The 24675-nt window shown below is 41.8% G+C and overlaps 1 protein-coding gene across 3 annotated transcripts in view; it reads right to left on the bottom strand.

The window, feature by feature from the left end:
• The window catches only part of SLC9A8 (solute carrier family 9 member A8), a 70151-nt gene extending 48226 nt beyond the window's left edge, over positions 1 to 21925 (bottom strand). For 2 of the 3 annotated variants that reach the window (XM_079783895.1, XM_079783894.1), the window contains exons 1-4: positions 21774 to 21900; positions 19735 to 19913; positions 12908 to 12988; positions 1539 to 1597 (exon numbers count right to left, since the gene is read on the bottom strand). In XM_079783895.1, coding sequence (XP_079640021.1) covers positions 1539 to 1597; positions 12908 to 12988; positions 19735 to 19913; positions 21774 to 21799 — 345 coding nt within the window. In that variant the 5' untranslated portion in view covers positions 21800 to 21900. Of the gene's footprint in view, positions 1 to 1538; positions 1598 to 12907; positions 12989 to 19734; positions 19914 to 21773 lie in introns of all 3 variants that reach the window. The other variant, XM_079783896.1, reaches the window with a different exon arrangement.
• Between the last annotated feature and the right edge of the window lie 2750 nt (positions 21926 to 24675).

Here is a 24675-nt window from a genome sequence, read left to right on the forward strand (position 1 = left end):
TTTCGAGAGAAGCTAGGAGTTCAGATTTTTATGTGAAAATTCCAGAATTTTATATGAATTAATAATATTTAAATATAGAACAACTTTAAATTGTTTTTAAATCAATTTAAATTTTGATCAACTGCTTTTAAATCAAATGAAACAAAATGTGTTAGGTACAGTTCAGGCTCTGACAAGCCTAGGAGAAGAGAAAGGGTTCCAGTCTGTACCCCACGGCCTAGGACGAGCCCCAGCAAGGATGGTTAAATTTAACAAGTTGCAGGAGGCAGAGTTACTATTCACAATGTGCTCCAGTGGGGCCTGCCCAGCCTCAGCTCAGCTGAGGAGGGTTCTATACTATTAGAAGCTGAATATACACTTGAGAATTCATTTAAACATATAATATTTCCTGAATATTATGTATAACAATTTCAAATTGTGCTTCACACAATGGTCACATGGCTTGTTTTAGAAAGTTTATACACTACAGCAGCGGTCTCCAACCAGTGGTCTACTGGTGGTCCGTGAGGTCCGAAAGGTTGGCGACCACTGCTCTATTGCTTAGCAGGTAGATTAACCCAAGAGGAAGCTCAAATGTGATAAATTTTAACCATCCAATTCTTTAATATTTTGAAATGGACCTTATTTCCATTCACAAATTCAATGTTGTAACACACTTGTTAATTTCTCTACTCAATATGAATGCTCAAGTTTAAGTTTAAATTCAAGTTTCAATTAGTCCTTATGCCACAAGATGATGCTCACTCTCTAATGACCACTGTGCAAACACAAAGGCATGGACATCCACAAACTGAGGCCAGCATGGTGCCATGGAGAAAATATAGAATATACAGGGCCAGAGGGTGTGGACACATGACTCAACTCAGCCACTTCCTAGTTCTGTGACACTGGACATATCCCGACTTCTCTGGGCATTACTTTCCTCAACTGTAAAAATGGGGTGATGATAATACTCAATCTACCTCCCATGGATATCATGGGGACAGCATGAACTATAGTTTGTAAAGCATTCTGTAAGCTCTAAGTGCTGGACAAATATGTTTTATTATTCTCAGCTGTGAGAATAGAATAAATTGGGAGCTATCAACATTGTTTAATATTACCACTAGTTAGAGCCCTGTCTAGTGTGGTTCAGTTGGTTGGAGTGTACACCAAAAGGTGGCAGGTTCGATTCCCAGTCAGAGCACATACTCAGGTTTTGAGTTCGATCCCTGGTTGGGGCATGTGAGGGAGGCAACTGATCGGTGTTTCTCTCTCTAAGGTTAAATAAATAAATAAAATAATGCTAATTAGAGCCTTCCCTTAAGATTATAAAAATGTGCATAAATAACATAACATTGAGTGCTTCATGTTAACTTGAAACAGATACATGCTTTAAAAAAGCTAAGTTGCAAAGGTATCAACCCTAATCTAATAGAATGTTAAATAAATTAATGTGGTAATATAAACTCCATTGATAAGAAAGCCACCATAACTATCAGTGTTGCTAAAATTAAGAACAACCAAAAAAAACATAATTATGTTAAAAATGAACCTACCTTCCAATTTGCCAGTTTTTTAAACTCTATAATTTTTATAACTGCTCCCATGAGAATACCTAGAAGAGAAAATGTAAGTTTAATATAAATTTAAGGTATGAGAAAGATTAGTCAGGTTTATTATTCTAGAGAAAGTGAGTATTATTATGTCTCTAAATGGCTTTTACGAATTTCTGCAAGTTCCATGTCTGAAAACACAAGAATGGAAATTAGTGTGAAGTTTTATGAGTTACATGAGTTTCTCACTTGCATCTCAGGCAAACATACTATCATGAAGTCTACAGAAATCTCGGGGGAGAAACAGCTTTACAAAATAGGACCCAAGAACAGTCTGCCTGACACAGAAGATTTAACACCTTTCATTTTTCTACGTCCACCCATTTTCAATGTGAAATGGGAGAAATCTTACAAGCTAAGTTTGCCCCTTAGTCCTACAATTTCAAAACTGAACCCAAGATCACTTTCTCAGACTCAGATGGCAGCCCAATGTAGAGTATTTAGTCAGAGATAAAACCAAATGCTGAAATAAGTAAAAATTATCTGAAATTCCTGGAACAAAACAGACCATTTAAGTTCAGACATGTTTCCATAAAGCTGACAGTTTCATTACTCTCTCATAAAATAATTCTCAAACAAACATCACGGGTACAATTTATGACTGCTGTGTTATTCACGAGGTAAATGATTCTCAACCCTGTTGGCTCATCAGAATCACCATGGGAGCTTTTTATAAAATGGAGACACCAGAGCAGAACTCCAGACCCACTGAATCACAATCTCTGGTAGGGGTGACACAAAGCAAGTCTGGAGACCACGGTCACAGACACTTACTGACAGACTCCCCTTTCCCGTACAGAGGAAGGAGCTTCCCCATCAAATACAGAAAACTGAAGAAACAGACCTTCCTGGGAGGGGTGAGGAGACAATACGAGGACATAGAAGTTTATTGAGAAAAGAAGCTGTACTAACACAAAATGTCATGGAGAAGGAGGGACTTGAGGTGAAGAGAGATGAGCAATCTTAACTTTATAAACCTCTATACTATTTGAATTGTTATATATTATTAAAAGAGTAATAAAGTTACTTTCAAAGAGAGACCAAGACAAAAGAAATCTGAGCAATAAAGGGCATCGATGACCATATTTGCAGAACAGGAGCCCTCTCCAGCTAGAGTTCCCCAGTTGCTTCTTTTTCCTTATCTCTTCAAATTGTGTATACATTTTAAGGAGTTTTATACAAATTTTTATCAAGTAACTAGTTCATTAATACTCTTAAAATGTTATAAAAAAAACCAAAAGTCCCTTTTGATGAAATCCCACTCCCACTCTCATCTTAACTCTCTCTCTTCATGCCCCAAGGTAACCAACCATCTTGACAGGTTTGATGAATATTCTATCAGACCCTTCTCTATCCCCTTACATATTTATATTTAAACATATAGTCCTGGTGTGTGTGTGTGTGAGTGTGTGTGTGTGAGTGTGTGTGTGTGAGTGTGTGTGTGTATACACAAGGCACACCTATTTGTATTTATATAAAATTTATGGTGCTGTAATGTATCTTTCTACTATTTGCTATTTTGCTCAGTGTTAAGTCTTAATCTATATGTAAAAATAGATCAGGGATTATTACATGCAAATCTGCCTCATTCCTTTTAACAGTTCTACAGCTTAGCATAAAAATGCCACAGGTTGAATAGATATTTCTGCAAAGGAGATTTACAAATGGCCAACAAGTACATGAAAAGATGCTTAACAACATTAGTCATCAGGGAGATGCAAATCAAAACCACAATGAGATACCTCTTCATACCCACTAGGATGGTTATAATTTTCAGAAACACAGAGAAACCAGAACCCTCATACATTGATGGTGGGAATGTAAAATGGTGCAATTGCTGTGGGAAACCAGTTTGGCAGTTCCTCGAAAAGTTAAACTGAGTTACCACAGGATTCAGGAATTCCACCAAGACAACTGAAAGCATACTTTCCTACAGAAACTTGTATATGGATGTTCATTGACAGCATTATTCAAAATAGCCCAAAGGTGGATACAACCCAAGTGTCTATCAAGTGATTAATGGCTAAAAAAAATGTGGTATATCCACACAATGTAATATCTGGCAATAAAAAGGAATGAAGCAGTAATTCATGGTGCAATGTAGATGAATCTTGAAAACATGCTAAGTGCAAGAAGCCAGACATAAAAGGTGTATTTTATGATGCATTTAAATGAAATATCCAGAATAGGAAAATCTAGAGTCAGAAATGATTGCCTAGGATTGAGGAGTAGGGCTTTGGGGACAATAGCTAAAGGGCATGAGGTTTCTTTTTGGGATGATGAAAATGTTCTAAAGTCAATTTTTAGAATGGTTGCACAATCCTGTGCCTATACTAAAAAACACTGAATTGTACAGTTAAAATGGGTAACTTGTATGGTATATGAATTATATCTCAATAAAATTGTTATAGGGGAAAGAGGGAAATGGGGAGTGACTGCAAATGGATAAAGGGTTTCTTTTTGAAATGACAAAACTGTTCTGGACTTTGTGGTGGTGGTGGTTGCAACAACCCTGTGAATTGTACACTTGGAAACTGTGAAGTTTATGGTATGTGAATTATATTTTAATTTTTTTAAAGTCACATTTTAAAAACTAGTCCCCCAATGATGACTGTCTCCAACTGTTTGCTATTAACAGTGGTGCTGCAATGAACATACTTGTGCATGCCTCTTGTGTAACAGTGTTGCCCTAAGGCGGATCCAGAGACAATGAATGGCATGAGCTTTTTTATATCTGAAAATGTTGCCAAATTGTCCTCCAAAGTGGCAGTACGGCTTTTCACCAGAGAAATCCCCACATCCTCACCAACCCTGGAAAATCATCAGACTTTAAACATTTCTGCCAATATGGAGGCAAGACACTGTACTTTAAGGTTTCAGTTTGCATTTGCAGTCAACCTGCCTTTAGTAATCATTCCTGAATACCAGGAAAGCTGAACCTCTTTTCATGGTTTCAGATTTCACTTTTAAAGCTAGTGTTTTTCTGCTCTACTAAAACCTCAACTTTCGTTTTCCTTTGTAAATGTACACCAAACTTTAATACCATGACGAACACTTGTAATTACATATGAAACAGTAACATTTAAAAATCAAAAATTATTCTATTGCCTAAGCTTGTTTTTATATTCTTACTAGAGGCCCTGCGCACGAAATTCGTGCATGGGTACAGTCCCTAGGCCTGGCCTGCGATTAGGGCCATCTTCTCCAGCTGCCCACCAGCTCTGCCCTCACCACTACCCACCCTCAGTTCCCTGTTCGCCATTGGGTGATCGGAGCCTGCTGGCCAGGGGGAGGAACCGAGAGGTCAGCTGTTCCACCCGCTCACCGGCCCCATCCCCACCCCTGCCACGGGTTGCCTGTGTGTGTGGGGCGACTGGTGGGGTGGGGGCCTTGGCCTGGTGCCATTCGTGTCCCCCACCATCCACCACCGGTTCCCCATTCGCCACTGGGCGATCGGAGCCTGCCGGCCAGGGAAAGGGACCTAGAGGTGGTCAGTGCACCTCATAATGACTGGTCGAGCGGTTGTTCTGGTTGTTCTGTCATTAGGGTCAATTTGCATATTACCCTTTTATTATAATAGACTAGAGGCCCGGTGCACAAAATTTGTGCACTCGGGGTGGGGGGGGTCTCGCAATGTCAATCCCCTGCCAGCGTCCGTGGGACCCCAGGCCTCGATGCACGGAGCCTCGGGACACGCCTCCACGCTGTGCGGAGCTGCTCACACAGCCCCACCCACCTGTGCACGCCTGCTACACACGCAGCCTCCTGGTGATGGGTTTACAGCGTGAGGGCATCACGGCCTGAGGGTGTCATGACCACATAGGCTTTTATTATATAGGATAGAGGCCTGGTGCATGGGTGGGGGCTGGCCTGCCTGCCCTGATGGGGGCCCCTGATTGGGGTGGGGGGTCATTGCTGGGGGGCGGGACCAGCTGGGGCGAGGGGCTGCGGGGGTTTGCAGGCTGGCCACACCTCCAATCAGGGTTGGGGTCCCCACTGGGGGGGCGAGGCCGGACCAAGCGAGGGGTGGCAGTTGTTCTGGTCTCTGGTCGTTCTGGTTGTTTCACTGTTTTGGTCGCTAGGCTTTTATTATATAGGATTTATCAGGCACTGGAAATCTTTGTAAAATATGATATTATTATTACTACTAGTACTATTATTATTACTAGAAACCTGATGCACAAAGGTTCGTGCAGAATGGGCCTTCCTTCCCCTGGCTGCCGGCACTGCCTTTGCTCTGGCGCAGAGCCGCCTTTCCACCTTCCCATGCTGCCCAGAGGCCCAGAGCAGCTGGGGTGGTGCGGAACGCCTGCATCCTGCCCCGCCCCTGGCGCCTGTGTATGCAAATTAACCCACCATCTTTGTTGGGTTAATTTGCATACTCACTCCTGATTGGCTGGTGGGCATCACGAAGGTACGGTCAATTAGCAAGTTACTCTTTTATTAGGTAGATTGATTGAGTAATCCTTTTGAGAAGTCCTAGGACTAAACTATGGCACAGCATTAAACTGGAAAACTATTCCTTTACCTTTTGAAATTCAGGTCCAATGTTAGGAGAAATTAATTTTTACCACACAACTGGCCACCAGGTAGAAATAATACCCTAGACATAATTTTGTATATTCCTATCAGTAAAAGGAATTTGAGCATGCACTTTCAAGTTACAAATGTGTATTATTATAAAACATCGCTACTATATTACTATATTTTAAAATATACACAAAAAAATAGAAATTGTAAAAAAGTGATATTAAAATAAAATAGAAACATAAATCCTACTATTTTCTTTTTCCCCTAATGGATCTTCATGCACACACTTCATTATGGACACTACTGAATTAAATCAAAACATCGAAAACAATTAATAATGATTTGTTGACACTCTTCTCCCAGGGTTTGTCATTTCAACTTATTTCTAATCCTCAAGAGAATGTTGCAGGTAGGAAGGCTCAAAGAGTTTAAGAAGTTTGTCTGACAGTTCAGGGCCAGCAAGTGACACTGGACTCACTACTGGCTCCTGGGTACATTCTACCACCTCATGATACTGGTCTACCATGACCACAGTAAAATACCAGTGTTCTTGATAATTAACATTACAGGAAAAATGCTTAAAATGCATTAATTGTAATAACAGGTTATAAAGCAGTACGTTGAACATGATCCTAGTTCCCTTAAAGAATATACTAGTATATGCACACACATATTTATTTGCACTGTGTTAAAAATAAACACCCAGACACACAGTGCAGATAATTTTGAAAATCCAGTCCTTGATTCTACTACTTATACTAAAGTAGATACTACTCCAAAGATACTCTAAAAGACAGAAGACCTGCCAGTAGGATGGGAATCAGTACCTCAGGGTTGTCTGTCTATCTATCTTCTGGGGGAAAGGCTGTTTAAACGTTTTGTTTTTAAAGTAGCTTACTTCTTCAAAGGAATGGTATTGCTTACTAATATGAAAAGAACATTGATATGGTGAAAGAGGAAATTTATAGAAATCAGCACCAATATAGCCAGTTTCAGAATGCAATTCTTTAACAACTTTTTACTTTTAAAATTTATACTACCTCACCTGGCTGGCATGGCTCAGTAGTTGCGCGTCGACCTATGAACCAGGAGGTCATGGTTTGACTCCTGGTCAGGGCACATGCCCAGGTTGCGGGGTCGATCCCCTGTGTGGGGTGTGCAGGAGGTAGTCAATCAATGATTCTCTCTTATCATTGATGTTTCTATCTCCCCCTCTCCTATCCTCTTGGAAATAATAAAAAAAATTTAGACTACCTCACTATTCTGGCATATCTGGAAGATTTAAATATAAAATACAGCTTAAAGATGATAAAATGCTGAGACAAGAGAAGATGACCATAAAAGTAAGGAAGTCAAAGCAAGGCTCCAGGCCAAAGCAGGAAGCTATTACACACGAGCACACATTTAGCTAATGGCAGCAAAACAGCAACACGAACTTCCAAGAATAAATTATCACCTCCGATCTGTGTTTCCAGAAACATGGAGGCGAAAAGTCTGTGTTAGCACTCTTCCTTAGAATGTGACAGCCTGGAGAATCCTCTGTCTAATGCAATCATTTCGTCAATCTGACAACCAGTTTTGGCCTTTAAGATAGCTACTCTAATACCAACACATGAATATCTGTTTCTTCTCTAATAAATCAAACACCTAAGACTCAGGGAGAGTTAACTGTGGAACATCTTAAGTTGCATCAACATTAGACTATGAGTCTAAAAAGTAATGAAAGCTATTACAGTTAGGAGCCTCCCTTTAAGTTTCCTTTAAAAACATTTTTAATAACCTAAGTACAATTGGAATATAATTACTGTATTTGCTTTTTTTCCAGAATTACTCTTAGTCAATAATTCAGGAACTGAATGATTTTTCCTCATCTTCCACTCAAAACCCTCATCGGCAAAAAGAGCACTACTCTTTAAAAAAAAAAAAATCCTTTAGTCAAAACAAGAAGGAATTGTCCAGTCGGTGTGGCTCAGTGGTTGAGTATCAACCTATGAACCAGGAGATAAGGGTTCGATTCCCAGTCGGAGCACATGCCTGGGTTGATCCCCATTGTGGGGCGTGCAGGAGGCAGCCAATCAATGATGCTCCCATTGATGTTTCTATCTTTCCCTCCCATTCTCTCTCTAAAATCAATAAGAATATATTTTTAAAAAATAAGAAGGAATTACTATAATTAAAAACACAAATATATTTAGGAAGGTTATGACAGGGAGCACTTTTGTGTATTCTGTTCACTCAATGATCCAATCAAATCCAGTTATAAGTTAAAACCAGGTTTTCTACCTATCAGCGGTATTCAGGCTAAACCTTGGCATTGGAAAGTCAAATTTCCAGGCCTTATTTAAACCCATTCTGGCCTTTCCATGCTCTAAAATAAAGTATGATTGTGAAAAAAGTCTACACCTGTTTTTGCTACATATGACAGAGGACATTGGACAATACAATTATTCTTTTTCTTTCCTTAGAAATTTCATCCCTAAATCTGTAAACAGTGAATCAGCCCTATATGGCCAAGGAAAATAAATATATGAGCTTAAGTAATATATGGAAAGAATAGTAAAAAGGAAAGAACACGCAAAAATGATATAAACTTAAACCAAATAAAGTAATATAATTGATATATATGTCTATAAATGGTTTGGAAGCGTGATAAAAACAGGTGAAATTGTCAATGAAAAGGATTTTTGTATAACTGTTTAACCGTGCCAAAAATTTATTTTTTAAAAAGAGGCCCAAATTACAGAATTTCATGAAGTATATAAAGTATCTGAAAGCTTTGAACAAGGGCCAAGGAAGTATCTTTAGAATATCATGTTGATATTTTTTATAAAAAATAAAAAAAGTCTCAAGATTCATTTAAAAATACAATAAAATATAAGGGAGAAATGTGTCTTTACAGTATAGTTAGGTCCTTTTCTATAACAACACTTTCTTAGGAACTTTGAAGGCTTAGTCATCACACAAAAGGCCAATAATGTCTCTAAGTGACTTGGTCTTCTGTACTTCTGGCTAGAAGAGGAAGGCTGTGAAGTTTATCCTGAAAGAATGAAGACCCCATTTTCTCTGGCAGCTTCATCTTGGGTTTTTTTGGCACAAAAGTTGGAAATTCTTGACATGGTGAAAATCTCAATATTTTGTTACATTTTGCTCCAGTACTACAAAAGTTCTCCTTCAATTTACACATCTTTATGAAATGCAGAACTATTTTGATAGTTTTGTCAGCTTTTCTAAATTCAAACCAAATGTCCCTTAATAGAATAAAAACTACTTTCTGACCCCAGCACTCTCCCTGGTAGTTCTCTTAGTGTTCCAATCACCTGAGTTAGCAAATAATTATTTAAATTAATTAATTATTTTCCATTATCCCTCCCAAGACCTGCCTGTACAGTCTACAGTTATTTCTGCAATATCAGTAAACATATGAATCTTGTGGATGGAGAGCATTGGCTGACCCCCAACACCATTCCTCCCCTGCCTGCCCCCCATCCCAGTTCTGGGGTGGCCATGTGGTCAGAAGTCATCTACAACTTCTGGTGGAACCAGGGAGAAGAGGAGGTCACCTTGCCCACTCTGCTTGCTACTAGAAATCTGATTGTTTATTTGTTTGTTTAATTGATTTTAGAGAGAAGAAGGGAGAGGGAGAGAAACATCAATGATGACAGAGAATCACTGATTGGCTGCCTCCTGCACGCCCCACACTAAATATTGAGTCCATAACCCAGGCATGTGCCCTGATGGGGAATCGAACCATGACCTCCTAGTTCATGGGTCAACGCTCAACCATTGAGCCACACTGGACAGGCTCTGTTTGCTACTGTAAAGACAGTAAGCCTGAAGCTATGAAGACTTACCACATGGAAGGACCTGCCCAAGAGGGAAGCCAAAACAAAGGGAAGCACTGTTGAAAAATGGAGAAAAACTGAGTCCAGGAAACTTGACCCAGCTAAATATGAAGCTAGCACCACGTGTGTGTGTTTTTGTTGTTGTTGTTCTATGAACCAATGGGTGTGTAACTCAACCCCCACCAATTTATTTCCTTTGAGTCTGTCTGAATTGATTTTGTCCTTTGAATGGAAAGAGTCCTATCTCATACTAATTAAGATGTTTTTAGCTGCAAGTAAAAGTGATTTAAACAATAGATGTTTATCATACTATATAATAAAACCCTAATATGCAAATTAACTGAACAGCGAACCGACCGGAGGAACTACTGGTCACTACGTTGTGCACTGACCACTAGGGGGCAGCTCCTACATTAAGCATCTACCCCCTGGTGGTCAGTGTGCTCCCACAGGGGGAGTGCTGCTCAGCCAGAAGCTGGGCTCACAGCTGGCAAGCGCAGCGGTGGTGGCAGGAGGCTCTCCTGCCTCCGCTGCAGGCAGGCAGTAAGGAGTGAGGGGTCCGGGACTGCGAGAGGGATGTCTGACTGCCGGCTTAGGCCTGATCCCAGGTATACATCCCTCGAGCAGTTCCAGACTGCGAGAGGGCGTAGGTCAGACTGAGGAACCCCCAGTCCCCAGAGCACAAATTTCGTTCACTGGGCCTCTAGTCTCATATAAAAGGCAGCTCTGAGATAGGTAGCTATCAATTCAACAAACAAAAATGCAGTCAATGCCCTATTTTTTTACAGAGATGAAGGTAGAGGGATAGAGAGCTAGAAACATTGATGAGAGAGAAACATCACTCAGCTGCCTCCTGCACACCCCCCACTGGGGATGTGCCCGCAACCAAGGTACATGCCCTTGACCAGAATCGAACCTGGGACCCTTGAGTCCGCAGGCTGACGCTCCATCCACTGAGCCAAACCGGTTTCGGCAATAAAAATATATTAAAAAATAAAAAGAATCTAGGCTTCTCATCTGTCCCTCAGGCAATCCTTAGCATTCTGACTTTTGTCTTTTGTCAGTGGCAGCAAGATGGCTGCCAGTGCTCCGAGCATCACATCCTCATACAATAGCATCAAAGAAAGAGAAAATTCTTCTTTTTATCAGAGAGGAAAAGATTTTTCCTAGAGCCACCACTGAGCACCCATTCCCTTGGTCTCACTGGCCAGAACTGGATTTTACACTGCCTTGCTACCTCTATCCCTCTTTGGCAAAGGAGAGTAAAATTATTATGACGGCAAAGACCAATCTTGACTTGGAGGGGCCCATCTTCTGTAAGTACATTGTGGCAAGACACTTAATCAAAATAAGGGTTCTCTTTTCAAGGAAGAAGGGAAAAAATGGCTCTTGGGTAGGCAACCAATAATGTATGCTGTAAGTCCTAATACAAGCACATGCAAGAGATAGTGAAAAATTTGACATTCCAAACCAAATGATAATGCCATCATTTTAATTTTCATGTGCACACACCTAAATATGCACCAACTATATTTATTATTTTTAAAAAACTATGAAAACTGACAGCAAAACTCTAAATTCCTTGGAATGGCTTTTTAAAGTCTTTACTGAAATGCCCCAGAATAATAGGTATTAGCTATGTAGGTTATTTTCAACATGCCTACCATAGGAAAAGGAATGTTAATGAATGATCCTCCCATTCTTAGAGCTCTAGGGCTATCTTGTTAGCTAAGGCTGTGAAAATTTGCCATGGGGTACAGCTGAAGAGCCCGATAAATAGAGAACAGGAACTCTTTTGAGCAAAACTGGTTTTCAACTCTACTTCAGGTCAATGCTATACAGTGGTGCCTCTTCCTTAAAATATGGCACTCCTGGGGGTCATGAGGCTTAGACGAGATGGCAATGTGAACACTCCTAGGCCAGAACCTGGCACATAGTAGTACTGTGAAGTCCAGGGGAAATATAGGGGGCTGAACCAGAGTTGTAGGAGCACAGGTGGTGACAGGGGGAAGGAGAATGAACAGAGTTTGAGAGTTCATTTCCAAAGTTAACCTAAACCACAACTAGATTATGAAAGAATTACTAAATATACTAAACAAAATGTACAAGGCAAAGAAAATTAACTTAAAGCATCAGCAGTGATACAAAAAAAACTAAATGTCACCAGTAGGCCTGTAAGTCACTACATTATTATAATCTGGTAAGTGTTTTAGCTGAACTTAGTAAAACCTTATTTACTATGTCTTAAGCATCTCTCCTTTGACTCTAGATGAGAAAACTGGGGCTCAGAGGTCACTTCACTGGGAGGTGCTGCAGGGTGGAGCCAGATTCCAACATTTTCCTCTTGATCTTAATACTCACTGAAAATAAGGTCTCTGCTTCCTCCTCCACTAACCACTTCGATGAACGTGCATGTGAGCTCACACCTGTTATTCCCTTTCAATAGAGGCTAATTATCTTAAGAGTTAAATGCCACAGGAAACAAAAGAGAGAAATTCGAAGTAGAATGGAATGCTCTCTGAAGACTTTAGATCTGACTCTGACATTAAAGTGAGCCATTTCTCTTTCCTAAACTGTAAAGTGAGAGCCCCCATTGGCTGTAAAATTCAGTGCCACTATGAATTAAAGTGCCAATTACTTGTCTTAGTTCAGTAGAATGTCAGTATAGCCTAGTAGCAGAGGTCAATGTGCCCCAATGTGTCCAGAAGTAGAAAAGGCCTTCGAGCTGTACTATGTGACCTTCATGAGGTCATCACCCCTCTCTGAGCCACAATGTCTTCACCTGTAAAACGGGATCATAACACCCTCATGGCAGGTTGCAGTGAGGATTAAATGAGATCAGGAATGTACCACATCTTTTGTGGTTCCTGGCAGTAGGAGGCACTAAAAAAATCATAGTTATTGCTACTGTTTTTATTAGACTCACCAATAAGCACTTACCTAAAGAAACAACAGCAACACTCTCTGGCAAGAAATGTAATCTGTATCGAATCAGTAAATGCACCAATATGATGCAGATAGCTGTAGGAAAAATAAAACATTGTTAAAACAGCACATTTTGAAATGATGAATACCAAGTTCAAGGCAATAATTACTTCTGGAGGACTGCCAGGGAAATGGACAACTGTCAGTGAGACTGGAAACCTCAGTGGCATTTGCAACCTCTTATTTCTTTAACTGGAAATTCAGTGTTTGTAACATTTTCTCTATACTTCCTTACATCTAAGAGCATCCGACCTCTAATATTTTTCTAAGCAATTAAAATTATTCAAACTTCCCAGATTCTAAGAAATGGTCCTCGACTTTATTGAAGTAGTCATCAATTGGAAACTCCAAATAGTGAAGACCAAGTCAATGAGATCAATCACTTTTATGTGACTATAATATGCTGACATGAAGTATTTTACCACCTGGTGATTGGTTCGCTAACACAGAGGAAAGTGAGGGTGTTTTATAAACAGAATGAAGTAAATGCTTTGGTTTGGTGATAAGAATGCCAGAAACCTAAAGATGGGGTACTTGCTCTCCAGCTGGGTACTGGGGCTCCCACTGGTTGAGGGCTTCCCATTTGCCAGGCACTGTTCTGAGCACTTCCAAACGCTGTCTCATTTACCCCCAACACCCCTCTTAACTATTATTACCATTCTCTCCTTTGACTCTAGATGAGAAAACTGGGGCTCAGAGGTCACTTCACTGGGAGGTGCTGCAGGGTGGAGCCAGATTCCAAACTTATGCCCTTAACTTTGGGCACCCCCACCTTCCTCCTGGCTGCCTTCATGCCTCAGTTACCAAAATAAAAATAATGTCTGACTTTCCTCACGGAGGTGTTGTCATGGAAGAAAAGAATATAAAACTATTTAAAAGGAATAAGTATTTCTGGATTCCGCCCCCCCCCCAAAGTATACCTTTACATAAATAATTCCTAAATGTAATTTCATGGTCCAAGTGTTAATGTGCATGTCTCTTTTTGTTAGGCATCTAGATGGTATACTACCTCCTCAATCAAAGTATCATCTTAGTAATACTAATTTTTTTTTTTTTTGTAAAAAGAAGTCTTTAAACAATCTGCATGGCCACCCTCAGAGCCACATTGACAAATTAGATATCTTTAGTTCCACCAAAAAGCACCAGGTGGCCAGAGAAAGGAAATAGTTGTAAATATAGAAATTTTGTCCTCTTTTCATTCTGTGCTCTAAACCAGCAGTAGCCAACTGGTGGTCCGCGGACCACTGGTGGTCCATGAGGTCCGAAAGGTTGGCAACCGATACTCTACACTATCAATCTGTGGTGTTATTATAAATATTTAACCTATTTAGAAAAATCCTACATTAAATACTAAGAGCAAGAAAAAAGTTCCAGTGCATAATCATAACATGTGACCAAAGCATGCCTGTTGTCTAAAAAGACAGGCATGTGAGCACATAAGTAGATAGATAATAAATTAGGGAGCTGAATCAGTTTATGATCCTTTTTTGCACCAAGCTGGATGAAAAAAATAATTTAAAACATGTATTCCCATAAATCAAATCATCTGCATCTTTCAGAGCAAAGGGGGAAACTATTAACAGAAAGAGCTAAATATAGGGCTCAAGGAAGGTCATCAGCCATTAAAGAGAATGAGGTCTGAAAAAACAACCCACAGGATGGGAGAAAATATTTATAAATCAGATATCTGATAAGGGTCTAGTATCCATAATATATAAAGAGCTCTTACAACAAAATGAAAACAACACTATTTAAAAATGAACAAAGGACCCGAATAGACATTTCTCCAAAGATATATAAATGACCAATAAACACATGAAAAGATGCTTAACATCATTAGTCATCAGCAAAATGCGAATCAAAGCCACAGTGAGATACAACTTCATACCCACTCGGATGGCTATAATTAAAAAAACAAAACAAACTGGAAAATAAGTGTTAGGATGTAAGGAAATTGGAACCCTTGGGTCTTGCTAGTAGGAATGTAAAACGGTGCAGCCAGCTAGCCTCTGTGGAAAAGTCTGGCAATTCCTGAGAAAGTTACATAGAGAATAACCATTTAACCTAGTGATTCCACTCCTAAGTACTGTATATATCCAAGAGAAACAAAAACTTATGTCCATACAAAAACATGTACACAAATGTTCATAGCAGAACTATTTACAATAGTCAACAGGAGGAAACAACACAAATGCCCATCAACTGAGGAATGGATAAACATAATGTATCCTTACAATGGACTACTATTCAGCCATACAAAGGAATACAAGTCTAACACTTGCTATAACATGGGTGGACCTTGAAGACATGACGCTAAGTGAAAGAAGACAAACATAAAAGATCATATATTATATGATTCTATTTGTATAAAATATTTTGAGTATGTAAATTCTTAGAGACTGAAAGCAGAATTTTATGTTTACCAGAGACTGGGGGGAAGGGTAAATGGGGAGTGAATGCTTTTAATGGGTATCGGGTTTCCTTTTGGGGTGATAAAAATGAACTAAATGGTGGTGATGTAGTAAATGCCACTGAATTGTACACTTTAAAGTGGTAAATTTTATGTTATGTTTATTTTTAGCACATATATATTCTTTAAAAAGAAAAAAGAGGATGAGGTATATAAAAAAACACTAACTTGGAAAGATCTCCAAGACATCCTGTGAGATGAAAAAGCAAGCTATAGGACCCCATTTATATTAAAATAAACAAACTCCAAACTATATATGCCTGTATGTGTATATGTGCTTCTGAATACACAAAAGTATATACACAATACATGTTTCCAAGTTCGCTTGGGGGGCTAAAAGAGCAATAGGAACAAAAACTTCTATGTGGCATGAAGAGTATGCATACCACAAGTTAAAGTGCTTCCAACTTTTCATGCTTGAAGCAATAATTATGTAAGCTATATTAAAACACAGACGTGCCAATTTTAATAACGCTAATAAATTTAATGGCTCATAAAATGGATGTGTCAAATGATGCTAATTGCTAACTCTAGTGCAAGTTAAGAACAGTGACTCACCATTGTTTCTGCAGAGTCAAAGTTCAGCAAGGGTTAAGTATATATAAGTCAACAGATTCCAAGCTTCTAAAAGTCAAGAGTTTTGGCATCCCTTCTCAACAAAGAGGAAAACAATGTAATAATCCTTTCCCACCCTTTTGGGACACAAATGTTACAAATTCATTTGAATGACTAACATAGTAAACAAAGTGGCAAATGTGTTCCAGGTTAGTAGTTCCTGAAGAATGAACTATGGACTGATGATTTCCCTCAACTCACCAGAGTTCATGTAGTGAGTTAGCAAGTTATCTATTAACAGTATTTTTTTTTGTACTTTATCAGACATATTTAATCAGGAATATACAATAATTGTGTTATCTTGATAATATACAAAAGCAGAGGAAAAATGTCTTCAAAATTACTTAAAAAGCATTCCTTTCTGCTAAAGAAATGTTGACCTGCACATAAAAAGTAGAGATTCCAACTCATAAACTGCCAAGAATCTGATTAGGTGAAAATGGAACCTGCGTGACATTAGTGGGACTCTAGAGTCTAGGTTTATGAACTGTTTGAAGAGAAGATAATCCAAGATAAATATACAGCACTTTAAATATAGTTCAGTCCTTTCTGGCCCCAAACATGCATTAACACTGGGCAGAATTTTGCCTGGATGAAAAAGCACATTAAAAAACCTGTTTTGTGGTCTTTGGCACAAAATAATCTTAAATGCTACACATCCTGAAAATTACTTTGAAAATCTTACTTATGCTTTTCACCCTCCTGTGAAAAAAAGTGATTACAAAACAAAAGCTTTTTTTTTTTTCCAGGCAATCCTTTTATATTCTCTAATATATCAAGCTGACAACAATGTAAGTAGATTAATAATACTTCAGTATTTAAAGAACTAAAGATTTCTTGATCAAGAAAAGAACTGCTTTTCTTCTTTGTATTCAGCTACTATATTAAAAGAAAAAGAAAACAAAACAAGAATCCTTGATTGTTGAAGTAATCCCCTAGAAACAGAACTTAATTACATTTACAGGATAAAAGATTACCTAGGATAGTAAATCTATATGAGACATTGTACACTTGAGCATTGTTGGTGGGAATGTAAAATGGTGCAGCCTCTGTGGAAAAGTTTGGCAGTTCCTGAGAAAGTTACACAGAGTAACCATTCACCCAGCAATTCCACTCCTAGGTTTATACTGTTTATCCAAGAGAAAGAAAAATATATGCACACACAAAAATGTGTACACAGCCCTAGCTGGTTTGGCTCAGTGGATAGAGCATTGGCCTATAGACTGAAGGGTCCTGGGTTTGATTTCGGTCAAGGGCACATGCCTGGGGTTGCGAGCTCAATCCCCAGTGTTCAGGAGGCAGCCAATCAATGAGTCTCTCTCATCATTGATGTTTCTCTCTCTCTTTCCCCCTCCCTTCTTCTCTGAAGTCAATAAAAATATATTTAACAAAACAAAACAAAACAAAATGTGTACACAAATGTTCAATGCAGAACTATTTACAATAATCGACAGGTGGAAACAACACAAATGCCCATCAATTGATGAATGGGTAAACATAATGTGATGCCCTTACAATGAAATATTATTCAGCCATACAAAGGAATACAATTCTAACACAAGCTACAACTTGGGTGAACCTTGAAGACATGACGCTAAGTGAAAGAAGCCAGATATAATAGTTCTTTCTGTGTTTTGTTTTGTTTTTAATTGATGAGAGACAAGGATGAACCCTAGGACTTTAAATAAAATTACTGTATTATTGCACCAAAAGGTTGCTGGTTCAATTCTTGATGTTTCTCTATCATCAATGCTTCTCTCTCTTTAAAATCAATAAAACATATATATACACATATATATCTCCTATATAATAAAAACCTAATATGCAAATCGACTGAACAGTGGAACGACCAGTCGCTATGATGCTCACTGACCACCAGGGGGCAGATACTCAATGCAGGAGTTGCCCCCAGCCCACAGGCCCCAGGCCAGCCAAGGTGGGCGCCAGCGCTCCCCGCCCCATCTCCCCACAGATCAGCCCTGATCACTGGCCAGGCCTAGGGACCCTACCCATGCACAAATTTCACGCACCAGGCCTCTAGTATATATATATAAGTTTAAATCCTCACTTGAGGATGTTTTTTCCATTGCTTTTCAGAGTGAGTAGCAGGGAGGGATGGAGGGAGGGAGGAGAAGGGGGGGGGGGAGAGAGAGAGAGAGAAAGAGAGAGAGAGAGAGAGAGAGAGAGAGAAACCGATGTGAGAGAGACACATTGACTGGTTGCCTTCCACATGCGCCTTGACTGGGGAGAGGGGCGAACCTGCAACTGAGGTACACGCCCTTGACCGGGAATCAAACCCAAGACACCCCCCCCATGGGCAGCTGATGCTCTAACCACTGAGAACATCAGCCAGGCAACAAAAACATATTTTTTTTTAAAAAACGGACTGAAGGGTCTCAGGTTCAATTCCAGTCAAGAGGACATACCTTGGTTGTAGGCTCGATCCCCGGCCCCACGGAGGCAGCCAATTGATGTCTCTCTCACATCGATGTTTCTCTCGATCTCTCCCCCTTCCTTCCATTCTCTCTAAAAAAAAAAAAAAAAAAAAATCAATGGAAAAAATATCCTCGGGTGAGGACTAACAACAAGAAAAAATTACTGTATTATTAAAATTGACTTTAAAAGAATCTGACTAAAGTGTGAAAGAAGTGACACTTTCCCTCGAAAAACACTAATGGACATCAGAGAAATACTCTGCACCTTTAAATCCCGTCGCGCCTTTCACTTTTCTAAAAAGATCTAATTGGAAATATGACTAACTATCATTAAAGAAGAGTGGAAAATGTAAACATGCCAGCTTCACTTTTCAAATGAGAGTTTGGACTTGGGTCAAGTTCTAAGCTATTTCTTCTGTAGTCAGCTAATCCAAAGTGGTTGTGCAGTTTCAATTGGATATTTTTAGGTTTGTTTAACACAGTTGTCTACTCTCTATAGTGTCTGGAAGGCACTGAAGTTAATGCCTTTTATCTAAACTTCTTGACTGATGTTTGGTAATCTGGCTACTAGCTTCTAGTTCCCAGATCTTAGGTATGTCGACTGCTTAACCTCTCTGGGCCTAAATTTCCTCACCCGTTAGAGGAGGAGGTTGAACAAAATGAGATTTTAAGTTTGACACAGTGAAAAAGTTGAAAGAAAAATATTACATAAGTAAATAACAGCATAAGTGCTATACAGATACGGTGAAAACCATGACTATGGTTAACGAAATGACAGAGGTTAAGGATAGCAGTGTGCGAGGGCAAGGGCACCTGATCTTTTCCTCAGCAGCAAAACCTTTACATAAAATTTTACACAGAAGCTTAATAGAGGTGAGACAAAATGCTGCTCTGGTCAAAGTCAGACGCCCTCCCATTTGACTGCCTCTACTTCCTGCTACCATACACACACAGACTTCCATGAGCAGAGTTTGAAATCCACTAAACTAGATGTTCAAGGTTCTTTCTAGGTCAAAAATCTTTAATTCCCTCTTCCAAAGGACATCTCAGATATTTCAAAAAGGGCTCTTCCGAATTGTTAAGCTCTATGTTTTTATAAAGAAAAAGAAGTACTCTGCTATAATGTTATGCACTATCATAGTCCCTCAGTCTGAAGTGAAAACCAAATGGAGGATTTGCCAAAGTAAGCAGTGGTTTAAAGGGGGTTAACCACACAACACACACAGACACGCAAGATGGTAGATGATGGCGACTGCATTCACCTAGGACAAGGAGGCTGAAGAAAATAGTCATGCCACTTGACTGTTCCTCCTGCTGAGCCTGCTCCCCTGTCTGCACAGGGAGGATGGGCTTGGCAGGGGTCGGGAGCACCAGTTTTGTAGTGACAACCAGGCTAGTGTGAAGGGTGACATTGAAAGCTTCATGAGTTGTGTTGGGGAACCTGTTGGAGGACACAAAAAGCAGAATTAGATCAAGGAAAAAGGGCTCCAAAGTATCCACACACAAAGCCAGAGAAAACTTGGCACAGAGCTTTATAGGAGTCATAAGTCTTGCAACCAACAGGCAGGCCTTAAGAGAGAAACTGATTACAAAATGTCCTGCCTGCTGCCACAGGATGGTACCAGTGCCCTCAGGTGCTTCTGAACGCAGCCATTTAGAGGACAGGAACAAGGGGCGTTCGGGGCCTGCGTAGACACCACATGCCACCTGCTCTTTGGCCATAAGGGGGGATTTAATCAGAGGCAAACTGGAATCTCATCACTTCCAAGGTCCCACATTATTTACTTGGTGCCTTTATTTCTCGTTACATTCTTTTCCTTGGATTATATCCACAAGTTGAAGAAGCCACCTGAATTTGCGCAATTGGTGATCTGGTTGGAATGCCCTACCCTACTTTATAAGATCCTTCTCAGATTTCAAAAGGCTCAGTGTAACCCCCTCTGTAATACCCCGCTCCACGCCACCGCTTATGTCCCCCACAGCTCTCTCCTCACGTGTGGGGATTGTCCACTAGCGCACTATTGATACTATAGTCATTGCAATTGTGATTATAACAGCTAATGTGTATTGAGGCTTGCTTCATTCCAGGGGCTAGGTAACATACAAACTCTCGTTTAATAGGCATAGCATGTCGGAGGTGGATACTCTTACTTTCCCTTTTATACCCATGAACAACAGAGACTCAGAGAGGCTGCATAATTTGGACAATGCCTCAGCTGGTCAGTGGCAGAACTAAGCTTTGAGACAAACATGAAATCACTGGTTCACGCCACCTCTTTTGCTTTGTGCTGCTGAGGCACAGTTTAGTGTCTGGGACAGAGCGGATGCTTAACAAATAAGGTGACTAAATGAAATGACCATCAGCCACGAGACATATGGGAAAAGTTGACAGGTGAGGGAGCCAAATTTCAAATTCACGGGGTTCCCTGTGAATTTTTACATACTCATTCCACACACATAGATAAGGCATCTATAACATGCAATACACTGTGCCCAGCAGGCATGGAGATGGACTAAGAGTGGTCCCTCCCCAGAAATACCTGGAGGACAGGAACCCCGGCCGTCCCCATTTCATCTTGTATGGCCAGCCCCCCTGCTCTCTACTCTCCAGGCACCCAGCCTGCCTTTCTGTCCCTCAAAGGCTCTAAAGCCTGTCTCGCCTCTGGTCTCTTGCACTCGCTGTACCCTCTCCTATCCCTCCTCCTGGCACTGGCACTCCTTCCTGAGTAGACTCCCCCACCCTAACACTATTCCACTTCCTTCAGAACACTGAAATCGTCTTGTCTATTTACGGTCTTTCGCTACAAGAAAGGAAGTTCCCAGAGGGAGGCTCCTGGTTTGCCTCCTTCACTACTATGTGCCCAGGGCCTGATGGCCGACAGTTAATGAATGAATGAATGAAACTCAATGGAGACAGATGCAGAAAATGATCTCTACGGTGGAGGAGGCGACTGGCTAACTAGGGGGTGAAAGGGGGACTTCCTGGAGCAGGCGGAGCGCTCCGTAATCATCAGAAGACCGGAAAACTGGGAAAGGGAAGTTTGGGTTGCGGGTGCCGCTAGACGGCTTTCGAGGCCTGCACTGGGCGGCCGATCCCCAGCCTGAGGTTCCGACCTCCAGGAGGCCGCGTTGGGCCCAGGCCCGTCCCTCCCGCCCTCCTCGCAGGGGCCGGCAAGATCAGTCCTGGCCAACCAGCACAAGGAGCTCCTCCTTCTGGGGACGGGGGGCGGCCTGAGGCGCTAGCTGTCACCCGCTGGGGCCCAGCCCCGTCGCCTCCGCCGCCCCGGAAAAGCCCACTCACTCCTCTTCCGCCATCTTCTGCCCCATCCTGCGGAGCCTCCAAGACCACCGAGTTCGGAGCCGCGGGGCTAGCAGGGCCCGCCCTTGCTTCCGGCTTCCGCTGAAGGCGCGGGCCGGCGAAGAGCCGGGGGCGGGGCCTCGGCAGCGCCAGGGCGGCCCCTCTGTCCCTCTGTCTCTATAGCCCGGGGGTGGGAGGTGGCCTATGAGAGGACAGTCCCCGGGGCTTCCAGGACTTCGTGACCTTCTGGCCCGGCGTGGTTTTGGCTTTTCCCCACCACTGGGCGGGGACGTTTTGAGGGAAGCTCCTGTGAGGTCACTGTCAGTTACCCTAGCTGAGTGTTGGGAAGGAAGCTTCTAGCCTCGGCTGGGCGGAGGGACCCCAGGGGCACACTTCCCCAGTCTGAGCCTCAGTTTAACTCCGCTGCAAAGAGGACTAGCCACCTGGCTTTGCAGAACTGTGCAGCATTCTATCTGTAAACATTTGAGTTCTGACTATATGCCTATCATTAAAATAGGTGATGATGATCTAAGGATGAATCATTGGTTAATTTGATCATTGACGCCTATATGTGCCTAGCAGTGGTCTGTGAGGTTGGGGATACAGGAAGGAACAAGGTGAGCTTGGAGGAATAAGAGGGACCCTATCAGGAGGGCTACACTATATTGTAAGGCTTTTTTTTTTTTTTTAAAGTATATTTTTATTGATTTCAGAGAGGAAGGGAGAGAGAAAAACAATGATGAGAGAGAATCATTGATTGGCTTCCTCCTACACGCCCCAGGGGATCGAGCTTGCAACCCAGGCATGTGCCCTTGATTGGAATCAAACCCAGACCCCCCAGTCCACAGACTGATGCTCTTTCCACGGAGACAAACCAGCTAGGGCTTGTAAGGCTTTTGGATTTGACACCACCTCTGCTGCTACCTCCTTCCTGGTCCAAGCCATCTTATCACAGCATCTGCAAAGCTGCCTAAACCTTCTCCCTGACCCTGCCTTTGTTCCCAGGGTCTTCCACACAGTGGTCCCAGTGACCTTTTAAAACTCTGGTCACTCCTCTGCTCAAAACCTCCGCTGGCTTCCAATTTTGATCAGAGAAAAAAAAACTTGGCATACTTACAGGACTCACTCAGCCTTGCCCCTTTCCCCCCCCTGAGGTGGATCCCCTCTCCCCCTTAGGCACACTTTCCACTATGGTCACAGTGGCTTTCCCAGTGTGCCTGAAATATACAGGGAACACCGCCACCTCTGCACTGGCTGATCTTTTTGTCTAGAATGCAGTCATGGGCTGCATAATGACATTTTGGCCAACAACAGACCGCACATGTGAGGGTGGTCGGCTAGGTGTGCAGTAGGCTATAGCATCTAGGTTTGTGTAAGTGTACTCTGTGATGTGTGTACAATGATGAAATTGCCTAAAGATGCATTTCTTAGAACGCATCGCTGTCGTTAAGGGGCGCATGGCTGTACTCCTTTGCCCCTTGGTTCCCACCTTTTCCAATTTTGGGCTTTTTGTTTAATCTGTACTTTGTCCATTCTCTCTTTCCTGACCATCCTGTTTAAAATCCAAGGCCCCGCCCCTTCCCTGAGTTATTTTTCTCCAGAACACCAAACATATTGTTTTATTTGTTTACTAGAGGCCCGGTGCATGAAATTCGTGCACTGGGGGGGGGGGGGGCGGGGGGTGTCCCTGAGCCCAGCCTGCACCCTCTCCAATCTGGGACCCTCGAGGGATGACCCTGTGGGATCGGGCCTAAACTGGCAGTTGGACATCCCTCTCACTATCTGGGACTGCTGACTCCCAACCACTCGCCTGTCTGCCTGCCTGATTGCCCCTAACCGCTTCTGCCTGCCAGCCTGATCACCCCCTAACCACTCCCCTGCCAGACTGATTGACACTTAACTGCTCCCCTGCCAGCCCGATTGCCCCCAACTGCCCTCCCCTACAGGCCTGGTTCCCCCCCCCCCCCCAACTGCCCTCCCCTGCTGGCCTGGTCGCCCCTAACTGCCCTCCCCTGCAGGCCTGCTCACCCCTAACTGCCCTCCCCTGCTGGCCATCTTGTGGCAGCCATCTTTGACTACATGGGGTGGCCATCTTATGCGAGGGCATGAGGGTCAATTTGTATATTACATCTTTATTATATAGGATTGTCCTTCCTCTATGAGCATGTAAACTTCCAGAATTCAGGTTTTTATCTGTTTTGTTCTCTGCTTTATCTCCAGTGCCTAGAACAGTACCTGGCACATAGTAGGTACTCAATAATAAATGATCACTGAATAAATATAGACATTAGTTAACTCTACATGTGTTAGGAAACAGAAGGGTTTAAAAAGAGGAGTGCTACAATTTGACTTTTATTAGGACCCCTTTGACTATAGAGAGTTGGGTAGGGTGGGGAGTGTATGGGGGGTAAGGATGAAAGCCCTCAGATCTGCTGGGAGGCCTTTGCAATAATCTGGGCAAGAGCTGGTCGTAGTTTGGATTGAGGTGATACCATGGAGAGAGTAGGAATGATTGGACTCCGGGTGCATACTGAAGGCAAGATTTGCTGATGAACTGTGGCATGTAAAAGAAAGAAGTCAAGGATGACAAAACTTTTGGCCCTGGGCAGGGGGCCAAACCCAGAGCCTGCTGCCTCTCTAAGACCTTTTAGGACTGTTATTAAAGCTAACAGAGAATGTGCTTAGGATCAGCCAAAGTTTATTGAGTCCTTCCTGTGGGTGTGGTGCTGAGCTATTGTTTCCTTAATTCCTTATACTTCTTTGAGGCAGATACTATCATAATCCACAAACTAAAGAAGTCAACCATTTGCCCGAAGTCACACAGCGAGCTGGCAAATGCTGAGGCTGTGATTCTGGCAGAGTCTGTGCTTATAACTGGTACTCCTTGTTGCTCTCCACTACCTTA

Source organism: Cnephaeus nilssonii (assembly GCF_951640355.1).
Source record: "Cnephaeus nilssonii genome assembly, chromosome: 11".
Taxonomy (NCBI): Eukaryota; Metazoa; Chordata; class Mammalia; order Chiroptera; family Vespertilionidae; genus Cnephaeus; species Cnephaeus nilssonii.